The 12,556-nt window shown below is 42.3% G+C and overlaps 1 protein-coding gene across 4 annotated transcripts in view; it reads left to right on the top strand.

Annotated features, from left to right (window-relative positions):
- Nucleotides 1-12,556, top strand: part of gabbr1b (gamma-aminobutyric acid (GABA) B receptor, 1b) — a 142,722-nt gene that overhangs the window by 55,524 nt on the left and 74,642 nt on the right. For all 4 annotated transcript variants that reach the window (XR_002170624.1, XM_019890303.1, XM_019890302.1 and 1 more), the window contains one exon: nt 10,921-11,087. Coding sequence is in view for 3 of the 4 variants with exons in the window: in XM_019890303.1 (XP_019745862.1) it covers nt 10,921-11,087 (167 nt within the window). In the remaining variant the exon portion in view is untranslated. The remainder of the gene's footprint in view (nt 1-10,920; nt 11,088-12,556) is intronic.

Genomic DNA, 12,556 nt, shown 5'->3' with positions numbered 1-12,556 from the left:
GCGGGATTCGACCCATCGTCTCCCGTACGCCAAAACCGATGCCTTACCAACTGAGCTATCCAGCCGCCTCATATATATATATATATATATATAGTTTGTCATTGTAAATGTTTTCTCCGAAGGTTGTACCATATATTGACTTGAGCAAAATCTTGAAGTTAATGCAAAGTGATCAAAAAGTCTACAGTGGTCCCTCTACTTACGAACGTCTCTTCATATGAAATTTTCAAGTTGCAAAACGCCTCAACAGGAAAATATTGCCTCTTGTTACGAAAGAAATTTCATGATACAAAAAGTAAAAATACAGTCTGGGCTGCTACTCGCGGCTCCAAGTTTCCTGAACGCAACACACTTATAGCTGCTCTGTCATTGGCTCTTCCCGAGCATCATCCTGGCATCCCATTGGCTAAGAGGGACCTCTACCGTATGTGTCGATCTGTGTCAATAGGGAAATAGATATGTGTCGATGCAGCGTCCTCGTCATTCGCCCCTCAGGCCATGAGGCATTGCGATAGTTTTGCGTAAATGTGAATCACCCAGAAAAAGTGTTCACCAGACCGCCGATCGCTCACTCGCTATGCTGGTGTTTGCCTTGGACATTTTCGGAGGATTGTGAAAAGCCGACAAAAGCAAACATCCTTTGAGGAGTTCTTTACAAGACGCCAGGCAAAAACCACTTCTGAGAGAAAATATGAACTAAAAAGAGGTCAAAAAACGATGAGGATGCAGTTAAAAGTGAAATGACCATCATTTTTATTCTTTATTCTTTGTTTTTTTTACATTATGCACAACTCTCATTTATTGTGCAATAATCTAATTGTAACATGTATTTGTTCCATATTTTGATGCATTTTTATGCTTTAGAAAACATTTAGATCTGAATTTTGGGGGGCTTGGAACGGATTAGGGCATTTACATGGAAAACGCGTCTCTTTTTTCAAAATTTTCTAGTTCAAGAAATTTCTTCCTAAACCAATTAATTTCGTAAGTCGAGGTACCACTGTATTTAAATTCAAAGATTGCTGGAATAGTTTCCTTTGATCCTTAACCCTTTTAGGCACAGCGGTCATTACAGTGGACAGCTTATCATGTTATCAGGTTACAGGGTGCATGAAAGAGTAAAATATAATTCTCCTGTTCATATGACCAAAACAAGTGGACTAAAAGACTTTTGTTGTGTGAAAACATCCTTGGTTAACACTTGACTCTCACGAAATCCGGATTTTTTTTTCTCACCCTTTCCAATATGAATCACAGAAAAACAGTTGCGAGGCAACTCTGCAACTTCTCAAAACACACCACCAAATTGTGATCACAGATGAAAATGATGCCGTCGAAATCAAACAACCTCGCCGTGTCTTGCAAAGTCACTCGATGAATTTCTGACATAAAGGCCATTCCAGTGTTTTAACTGAGCTTTTGACGGCTCCGCTATTCAACTATCCGTCGGTGTGTTTTTGAGAGCTTTGTGTCTCTAGCACTCGAGCCATTGTACACTTTCCACCATCTCATCCCTTGGCCTGCAGGGATCTTGGCATCACGTTGAGCCAATTGTGCCGCACTGCAGTGATGCAGAAAGCCCACGCAGCCCAGCATTCTGGCCTGTGTGACCTGGCAACCCGTGCAGCAGCGGCGTTTGCAATCGATTGAGGGCTTTGGAGCCTCCGGTCAAGTCCCGTCTGGAAAAGCTGCCCGCTGTGCCATTCAGAAGCCGAGAACACCAAACTCGATATATATCTGGATGACAGGAAAGTGGTCGGTTGCTGCAGGAGAGGAGTACTGACCTTAAGTTTGGATCCATCTTGTTATTTCTACGAACCTAAATTCTGCTGTTGCATCCATAGGCATAATTTGTTTGTACATTCATAGCAGAAGAAGGAGCAGACGTGTTAAAAATAGAATTTAATCAACTCAGAAGAACTTCAAGGCTTGTGCAAAATGTGCCACAAACTGATAGTGACTGGCCTGGACATAAACAAAGTCACAACGGAAACTGTGGCTCAGTGTTGTGTAGTTGTTTTGATGTTAGCATAGCATTAGATGTCCATGCTAGCCACAAGTTGTCAGGCTAGTGTCACGTTTCCTTCGGAGCTCAAATTCGCCATTGACTCACATATGACTCTCTATTTTCGAAAAAAAAAAGCTCCTTGTGTTCAAGTGGTGGGAAGCTGTGGCCTGAACTGGTCACCAAGCAGCAACATAAAGCCACAAACAAGTCGGTCAACTTTTGACTCCCATTGATTAGCTTCCATGTCATTGAAACACAATTGACGTGTCGCCGCTGTTGACTACCACTGAACATTTGCCACAGGTGCTATTCTGTTTTTGAAATGAATATTCAATATTAATATATCACACCATTTTGCGATTACACACCTTGAAACTAGTCACAATGGCAGCTGTGGGTAAGTGTTGTGTAGTTGTTTTGATGTTAGCATAGCATTAGATGTCCATGCTAGCCACAAGTTGCCTGGCTAGTGCCGCGTTTCCTTGGGAGCTCACGTTCGCTATTCATCCATCTGTTTTCGAAAAAAAAGCTCCTTGTGTTCAAGTGGTGGGAAGCTGTGGCCTGAACTGGTCACCAGGCAGCAACATAAAGCCACAAACAAGACGGTCAACTTGTGACTCCCATTGATTAGCTTCCATGATATTGAAACACAATTGATGTGTCGCCGCTGTTTACTACCACTGAACATTTGCCACAGGTGCTGTTCAGTTTTTTTAAATGAATATTTACTGCTGCTATATCACAACATGTATATATATTGACATATATGCCTTGAAACCAGTCTTCATTATTTATAGCAAAAGTTGAAGCAACAAGGTCCCAACTAAGATAGTTGTTATATGCCAGCATATATATATTTTTTTTTTTTATCACTTATTACCGCCTCTACTGTGGCACTATTGTTTCCTTGTTGCATCGCTACTGGTGGCGTGTAACCACGTAGTAAATGAACATATTTGTGCACCTTAGGTGGGCTCTTTCTGGCAAGTGCGGCACATTAACTCTGATGACTTAAGTCAATGGTGGTATAGATTGAAGCAGGCCGGTAGCACTTTCTCTCATCTTATTGTCGCTTTGGGTCTGTGCTCTATTTTAGAAGAGCCCCCCCCCCCGTCTTACTGCCAAGTCGGTAACAGAAAGCCCATGAATATCAGATGTAGCCCCCAGCTTCTGGAGTCCTACCAAGACCGTCGCGCGAGCCACACTTAAAGATCCTCGTCTTCCTCTTCCTGACTCTGCTTTCTAACAGCATTTATTTAACACCCCCACCCCCCGCCCCTGCTGTAACAAGCACTTTTATGTTCATCAAACAGATGTCAGGCACAGGCGGTATATGTGAGATGTGCGGGTCCGCCGGGAAGGTGAAAAGCGCTTATTTTCTGCGGCAAGTAGCAGTTTAAGGACAACGCGACGCAGTAGTTAAAGTTTTGCCTTAATTCAGCTCCCCCAGTAACAACGGTAATTTAGTTTCATGGCTGCACTGGTCGGCAGTGGTTTCATATCCAATCGCATGGCCCGCTTTGAAGACAGGCGCTCAGCAGCAGCTCCGCCGGGCTCAGGTGGACAGAGGACACAGTAGAAGCGCGTAGTGCATATTATCATCGCATACCATGTGTGCAATCCTGACAGCGAGCAGCCTCCAAGCATTTCGTGGTCCGTTTGGCATGTAACACGGCAACAGTTCATATTATGACAATCTACCTGCTAATTGGGACTGGAGTTAATCATCGGTGTAGATTCACAACGCATTTTGTCAATGTGCTTGTGGAGGTTTTCTGCGGATGAAATTTGTTTGAAAAGCTTTGTTCATTGATCGCAAAAATATTGCACTTATGTCAGTGTTTCGGCGTATTTCTCTGGCTGTCAACAGCCTTCTCTTCATTGCTTTCATTCAGTTTGTGTGTGTGCCCCCGCGCCCGCATCTGTGTGTGTGTGTGTGTGTGTGTGTGTGTGTGTGTGTGTGTGTGTACTGTCATCACCAAGGCTGACATTTGTGTCTGGAGCCCCGCATGCTGAAAGCCGCATACCATTGTGGATTCATGCAGCAAACCCCGACGGTCGGTTTTGACAGACGGCAGCATGAGATTGTACATGTCTGTGCATGAAATAGAAAGAATGTGCGGCAGCCTGATTTCTTTTTCATGCCCAACACGGCCACCTCGTTCAAAACTAAATGTGTTAAGTGAGCCGATCTAAATAGACAGAAGAATCCGTGTCAGAGAAATGGACCCTTGAAATTTAGTTTTTAAAATAGCTTCATTCAGGATATGTTGGGCAGGAGGTTTTAACCAAACACAAATTTTCAAAGGCACATAACTCCGCTCAGATTTGCTCACGTCGGCTACGTGTTTACATATTGTACATACGTATTCATATATATGTCGGCACTGTGTCAAGAAAATAGAATGTGTCAAGAAAAGCTAAACCTAAAAAAATGAATTGACTGTACCTCAAACTTCACTTATCTTTGAAAAGGACTTGGGTCCTTCAGTGCTCAACAGTCCTCTCCTTCAACCCTGAAAAAAGTCATTTGGGCCCACTTCTACACAAAGCAATTCTGTCCAGGGCGCACCTTCAATGAATGGCCTATTTTAAAACTGTTTTCATATACAGGGCGCACGGTTTATAAGGCGCATAGAATAGAAGCTACAATAGTGGTTGCGGTTGTGCTATGCATCCACTAGATGGAGCTACACTAAAGGGAATACAATGCAATACAATACCGTTTTATTTATATAGAGCCTTCACAACTGCTGCAGCTGTAACAAAGCTATGAGAACTGGTCACAAAGACGGACATGAAACTTATCAATACAAATGGCATTAGAAAACAATAAATGAAAGACAAAAGTTATGGAGACAATTGATTCAACAAAAAGGCACACAAACCTCGTGGGCTCATATCCACAAGGGGCGAAATATCCTTCCAAGTCTTGCTTGTCTCCTTCTTCCTTCGTTTAGTCAGTAGTTAATTATGCTTTTGGTATGATCTTCATTTCATAATGGCTGCACAGACCTCACAAATTCGTCTCAGTGTATGTTGGCGAATGCACATTGACTGGCAGAACCTTATTCGGTTACATTTGGTTCCTGCTAATAATCACCACTAGATGACATAGGAACACGACACAGGGAAACAACTCAATGGGGAATATAAAGAGACTCAATATATAAGGCACATCGGATTATCGGGCGCACTGTCGGCTTTTGGAAAAATTGAATGCATTTAGGTGCGCCTTATGGTGCGGAAAATACGGTAATCGGGAAAAGTTCGTCGAAAGCATAATGTATGGCACCAATTTTCATTGCGCATTTACTTGATGATGAAATTTTAAAATGCAGCTACTCTAGTATCTATATATGGAAGATTTTTGCAGTAAAAAATCCAAAATCAGCATCCTTTGTCTGTCATGTCCTTGAAAAGCAGTTTCACAAGCTACATATGCAGAGCGTCCTTCTCTGGAGTCACAGAAATAGATACATAAAATAAGATACAGTATGTCTCCCTTCTATAGCATAGATCATCAAAATGAAGGGAAGAGACACACAGAAATAATAAAAAAAAAGGGAAAGCAGCCAGGTCCAGAGCTTTGCCTGGAAAGGGAATGGGAAAGAAGCAAAGCAAGATGGATCCTGCTGCTCCAGACGAAAGCAAGTGACGACAAATTGGCTGAGGATGCCAGAACTGACCAGCAAGGGGGCGGGGGAAACCTAACTAATAAGAACAAAGCGCAAAGATCAGAATCGTTTGTAACGGTGTGCGCACACACACACACACACACACACACACACACACACACACACACACACACACACACACACACACACACAGTGAAACACATCGCTCCTGATAAAGAAATGTAGAGATGGGTGGACTGTAAATGTAACAAGTCGACCGCAAGCATGCATCACGCTGGACCTGTTTAGTCGCCACCCTGTTCGTGTTCATGATGTGGTAGCGGTGTTAGCTACAAATCGTTTGACTGGGCTAGCCTCGTCTGCGTTAGCCTTGCTAGTAACATTCACTCTGTATCTTGTGCAAGAGCAGAGCAATTGTGCTTATTCGGCGCGTATCTCTGCCTGGTGACTCCCCACAGTGGACGGCTACGGTCATGCCTTCATGCCAAAGGAATCCAATTCAAGTAGCATTTTTTTTTTCATTGTCATTTTTAGCAGACGCGGGTGGTGCCATAGGCCGCAATGTCACCCTGCGCGGCAAGCACGTCAGAAACTGCCACTGAGCGCGATCAACTGCTTTGCAGTCGGTCTGCAAGTCACCTTCACTTATTGCCGTTCTCACACTTTCATTTCACTCTTTTGAGATTTAGCGCCCATGTTTTCATTTGAATACGTCATTTTAATTATACTGCAGCATTAGCATTGTTTAGCACAAATTCCAGTTACCCCGACAGCATAAGAATAAATATACTGACTGTATTGACCATTAAAAAAAATAAAAAATAGCCTGGAGAAAAGTCTTTCTCTTTTAGATGGCAGGAAAATGTATCGAGCCAAATCCAGTGAACGCCGCTCAGTTAGGGTTTGGTATTCACACTTTTTTTTTTTGAACCTATCTACGGCTTGCGCTGGATAATGTATCTGGTGCTGTTTGGCACCATCTTGTGGCATCCTAAGTGCCAGCAAACTATGTTGGTGTAAGAAGAGGAGCTTGGTTTCGACAAAAGTAGTGCTTTTCCGCCATCTTGTGTCCATGCATGCACTTATAAACCATTATGGGGGTTCGTGAATTTTTTTTTTCCCCACTTTAGGATTTATACAGTTTTCCACAGGGCTTGGTCCTGATTCCCTGCAAATAATCAAAAATCATTTTTGGGACGCTGGTCGACGAATTTACCTGGAGTTGCAAAATATTATCCACATAGGAAATAACCAAGATCACGAAATAAGATAATAAGGTGGAGTCTTGTAGATTTGGTTCCCTGGTTTATATTTATATATTTCACAATTAGTATTTATTAAAACCTCATTTCCTGCATTGATTTTTCTTGATGAATACACGCCATATAAAAGGCTACCCAAAACTAGCGTGAAAACCAAAAGGTTTCAGATTTCATCCATTGATCGAGAAGTCTCCCAACACATAAAGAGGACCAACAAACAAAAGGTTGCAAATTTGATTGACTTCAGAGTTCCACAGAATAGAATTAAGCCTCAGAGAGTTTCAGTTCTCGTTGGTAGATACTTCCAGATAGACACCCGGATAGAGCTCACGATGACAGAACCGTTTAATTTGGGGAAGTTAAAATGAGATACTATGCATACAGTAAAACGCAGTCTTATGTAACCTTCTGGATGCGGCCAGAAGCCCAAGTGTGATCGATGGCAACGACGTTGTCACATTCACGGCAGGAGAGAGCAGCTGTGCTGACTTGCTAATGTCGGTAATATTAACAATGTCTGAAGTAGAGCTGCATAAAGTCTCTCTCTAAAATAGCCTCGAAACATTTATTTGACAGTTGTTTAAAAAAAAAAAAAAAAAGGGCCAGGAATGAAAATCAAAACCTCACTGGTACAGAAGCACAAATCAACCCAAATAATTTTTTAGAGGTGTCTGGACCTCCAGATATGGGCTACAATGTTTTCGAGTTCTTATGCTATTCATAATTGCTCTCCTTCTCATGAAGGACAAAGGAGCTTGAGTGTTTCCACCCGACCTCCACTTGGAGTGTTTATCAGTTCAATTGCTCGATTGGCTGAATATGTTTGGCTTGGCAGCAAAGTGGCCAGTGGATTTTAGTGTATTGGCTTTGGCTAGACGATTACTCGTTTGGCATACAAGGATCAACCACGCAAGCGTATCACGCTAGCAATAGTAAACCAATTCCGTGGAATAAAAAAAAACACATAATCGGCATATGTCGTTCAATGCTATGCAATGTCATTGCCGATTACCAAAAGCGATCATCCGTCACAGCCTGCAGTCACCTACAGAGCAGCCCGTGAGTAGCGTAGCATCCTCTGCGTCTTTCCTTTTACTTTTAAATCATGCATACGAGTGAAGCAAAACAAAAGCTTTCAGATAAAGGTTCAAGAACCCTTTCGGGGACAGCGGCCACTACAGTGGACAAAGCGCTTATCATGTTATCAGGTTACAGGGTGCGTGAAATGGTTAAAAACAAAATGAATGTGTTTATTTTTAGTTTTCGTTAGCAAAGTGCATTTGCTTCATTTTACTCATCTGATTTCACTGCATTCTACATAAAAATAAAAAAAAATTCAGGCTTTGTGCCCAAGAAGAGTGAAATATGTTTCCAAGCATTTTAGTTTTTATAGATTGTTTCATAGTATTAGTGCAACTCGGCATAGTGTCTAATTTTTGGTTCCGTTTTAAAATGCACTGAATATTTACAGCTAAAAAAAATTAAAAATGAAGGCTACAGTATCACTTTAGCCAGTTAAGTTGCACCGTCATGTATAAATATGACAGGAATGCTGGTTATGAAAGTTTAATGTATGACCATCTTAATTGCCATGATTAATTTGTACGTACCTTAAAGATGTCAAGATGTGAGCTCATGATGACGATTATAAGGGCAGCTGCTTGCTGGTGCAATTTACATTTGAGCCGATGAGTTGACTAATCGCGATGATTGCTGGAGATCGGTCGGCTCGCAAAATAATTGTGTGAGGCAGACTAAACCAGTAACTGAATCATGCTATTTTTTTTTGTCCTGCTTTTTTACATTCATTTTGAAATAATATAATGTAAAGGAATTGAACCCTATTTTTTCATGAATTCATCTATTATGAAAAAAAATCAGATTTATGAATTAATTAAAAAATGGACAGATTAATCCAATCGCTTATTACCGTATTTTTCGGATTATACATCGCTCCCGATTAGAAGTCACACCAGCCAAAAAATGCATAATTAAGAAGGAAAAAAACATATAAGTCACACTGGGGAAATTTATTTGATAAAATCCAACACCAAAAACATACATGTCATCTTGAAGGGCAATTTAAAATAAAAATAAAATCGAGAACAACAGGCTAAATAAGTGTACGGTATACTAACGTTCCATGATTGACATGCCTGGTCAGTAACGACGTAACATATTAAGAGTTATTCAGATAACTCTAGCATAAAGAACATGCTAACAAGTTTACCAAACAATCAGTTTCACTCCAAATCACTAAATCCAATGAAATGTTCATCCCCGGTGCCACTTTCAAACAACTCCCCCAACTCCGGAGGTAGACGATGCGCTGCTTCCTCTTCTATGTCTGCGATTTATCAACACAGGCCGAGAGCGCCGTCTTGTGGTTTAATGTGAAAATAACGTGAAATAATATAATTTCAACGTTAATAATTTCACACATAAGTCGCTCCAGAGAATAAGTCGCACCCCCGGCCAAACTATGAAAAGAAACTGCAACTTATAGTCCGGAAAATACGGTATTCTAATCGTTAGTGAGCAGCTCTAAAATTAAAAAAAGAAAAGTGCAGCTCGCCAATGAGCTCAGTGTCAGAATCAGGCGATCTCACTCATAGTTGATCTGTTTGGCAATTGGCAGCATCAAACCCTGGTCAGAAGAACCGCAGTAGCAAACATTTAACAATGGAAAGAATTGTGCGAAGGAGGAAGAACATCATCGCGCAAAGTGTCTCGAGACATGCAACAAGTCAGTGCAGGAGGACACGTTGCGCTTGAACTGAAACAAATCATGGCGCGGGAATCGCGGCTCGCAGGAAACATGACGAACAGAAATTGGCCCCATCCTCCCTGAACGATCATTGGTTCATGAAGAACATTTATTAGAGTTGGTTGAAAGCTTTGCGTGAAAAATACCCTCGAAAAGTATGTTTGGTAAGCGAGGGCAGGAAGGTGGGCGGGTAGTGATGAAGGCGAAGAGTGGGAGGAGATAAATGAGCGAGACTGTTATGGTTTTGCAAATTCAAAGTGGTTTGTGAAACAGAGAGAACATCCCTCCCTCTCCCTCCTCCTCCTCCTCCTCCTCCTCGTCCTTCTCCTTCCTCTCTCACGCGTTCCCACATGCGGCTGCTGTGCTGCTGCAGTCAGACCTCAGTCGGAAAAACGTTTGCGCTGCGCACCTCCCGCTCTCCTCTCCCCTGTCTTCCTCCTCCCGGGGAGCTCGACAATTGGGATACTTTTCCATTTTGACACCTTTCCGCGACTCCCGAGTCCTGCTCGTTCGACTCGGCTACTCCAAATGGAAACCAACAGATGATGCTGGTGTACTGCGGCGCTCTCCCGAGCCGACGTGTGTCGTAATGCGCCTTTGGAGCAGAAAGCGGAGAATGTAGGCGGTCTGACAAGAGTGGATCCGAGCAAAAATTGCGACAGTTTCAGATGTGTTTCTTCGTGATGGATCCTCTTCCTATTTGTCAATGGGGGAAAAGCAGATCCTGAGAAACAATCTGAAACGTTTCGGAACCTTGACGGCCATCTGAAAATCTGGACTTCATATCCAAGTTGGGGCTAACCGAATCCTGCTCTTCTCTTTGGAATTTCCTACCAGTTCGTCTTTTTGGCGAACTTTGAGAGACCCATTGGACGAAAAAGTGAACTTATGATGTATTTTGGCATAAAGACCAATTAGTCTCTATCTGTCTATCTGAAGAGGAAAAAGTAAATCAAATGTCACGGTCAGTCAAATAGCATATTGCAAATGTCACCCCATTCCCGAGAGCAAATCAAATTCGCTCATGGAAATTAATTTTTTTCTGGCCTACTCGCACGAGACCCGCCGCGAGCTCCAAAGTTCTGGTTGAATAAAACTTTCTCAAGTCCCCTCCGAGCCTGAAGCACAGGACCACCGATAGCATGGCTGCGGTCTGGCAAAGCAGCTCTCACAGCAGGTCTGCCGCCAGCTTGTGTCTGACCCTCACCCTGACCCTCGCTGTGCTCCTGTTCTGCCCCTATCCAGCTCTCGGCAAGAAGAAGCTATACATCGGAGCTCTCTTCCCAATGAGCGGAGGCTGGCCTGGAGGGCAAGCTTGCCTCCCTGCCGCTAAGATGGCCTTGGCTCTGGTGAATGAGAGAGCCGATATTCTTCCGGACTACGAGCTGGAGTTAATCCATTATGACAGCATGGTGAGTAACTTCCATTTTTTTATTTTTATTTTTTGGAAGTATATTTTACACTATAGCATCTGAATAACGACAGCACATCCCATCTATGTCACAACAAAAAGCTGATTTGTCTATGAGCGAGGAAAAAAACTAAAAAATAACACAAACAGCAGTTCATCACAGGTTGTCCGTGCACATTCATCGTATAAAATGTTCAAGCCGTTATGGAGGTGAATTCATCGAATCGTAGACCCTGGAGCAGACTCCACAAAGGCGGAGGAATCAAACTGTCCTGAACCGCGGGAGAGCAGAAACGTGTGAAACAAATGGTAGATGCAAAGCGAAAAATGAGGACCACGTAAAAGTAACTAAACAGAGAATACACAAATAACTAAAAGAGTTGGATGGAGCTAGTGCAACAAGACATCTGACAAAAAAAAAACAAACAAACATAATCCGGATTCTGACCTATACACAAGGTAGAAACGCTATTAATAGTCATGAAATAAAGTATTGCTATGAGAGTGGGGGGAAAAAAAGTGGAAGGTTGAAATGTGGACTGTCTATGGACTTAAAAAGTCATCTGAGTGGGTGAAAAAGACTATTCTTAGCCCCGCAGTGAGAGATGTGCGCAGCTCCTCCTCGTAGCTTCTATGCTAGCACAATGCATAAATGCTGAAGTTGGGCTGCCCTGTCATGTGACCCAAACCAGCTAATTTAAAAAAATAGAAAATTGAACTTCCATCTTGGCGCCCCAGCGTTCTGCCTCAAGAGCGTGCCTCAAGCTCTTCTACCTCCCGAGTTGGCGAAGTTGTTTAAAAGTGACACAGAGTCTGAAGAGTTCATTGGATTTAGTCATTTGGAGTGACACTGATGGTTTGGTAAATGTGTTAGCATGTTCTTTATGCTAGAGTTATCTTAACAACTCTTAATATGTTACGTGAACATACCAGGCATGTTCTCCGTTTGTCGTTCATGCGTCATGTAATGTTAGCATATCGTACACTTATTGAGCCTGTTGTTATCCATTTTATTTCCATTTTAAATTGCCTTTCAAGATGACATGTACATTCTCGGTATTGGATTTTATCAAATGAATTCCCCCCCGAAATGCGATTTATACTCTTGAGCGATTTATAATCCGGAAAATACGGTAATGTGGCATAAAAACTCACTAAAGGGCAATAGCTGCCACTATCTAAGAAGTGCAGCATGGTAATTTGTACTGTACAATTTATGTATGTACAGTGTATAAAGTATATGGGGCGTACACACTACCGTGAGCTTTCTTTGAATCACTGTCTGCTACATTAATTCCTCTCTATAGTCACCACATTTCTGTCATACAGCTGATATGATGTCAACTATTCCATTGTAGGCAGGCGGTAGGATGTTGCCCTTATGTTGTGCCATGAAAAATGACAGTTAAAAAAAAAAAAGGTGACGGCACTAACCTCAAAATATTGGGACAGAGAGGATAATTCATTCTT

This window comes from Hippocampus comes, unplaced genomic scaffold (assembly GCF_001891065.2).
Source record: "Hippocampus comes isolate QL1 unplaced genomic scaffold, H_comes_QL1_v1.1 scaffold71, whole genome shotgun sequence".
NCBI classification, from domain to species: domain Eukaryota; kingdom Metazoa; phylum Chordata; class Actinopteri; order Syngnathiformes; family Syngnathidae; genus Hippocampus; species Hippocampus comes.
The sequence above is the reverse complement of the archived record's forward strand: the minus strand, read 5'-3'. Positions and strand labels throughout refer to the sequence as shown.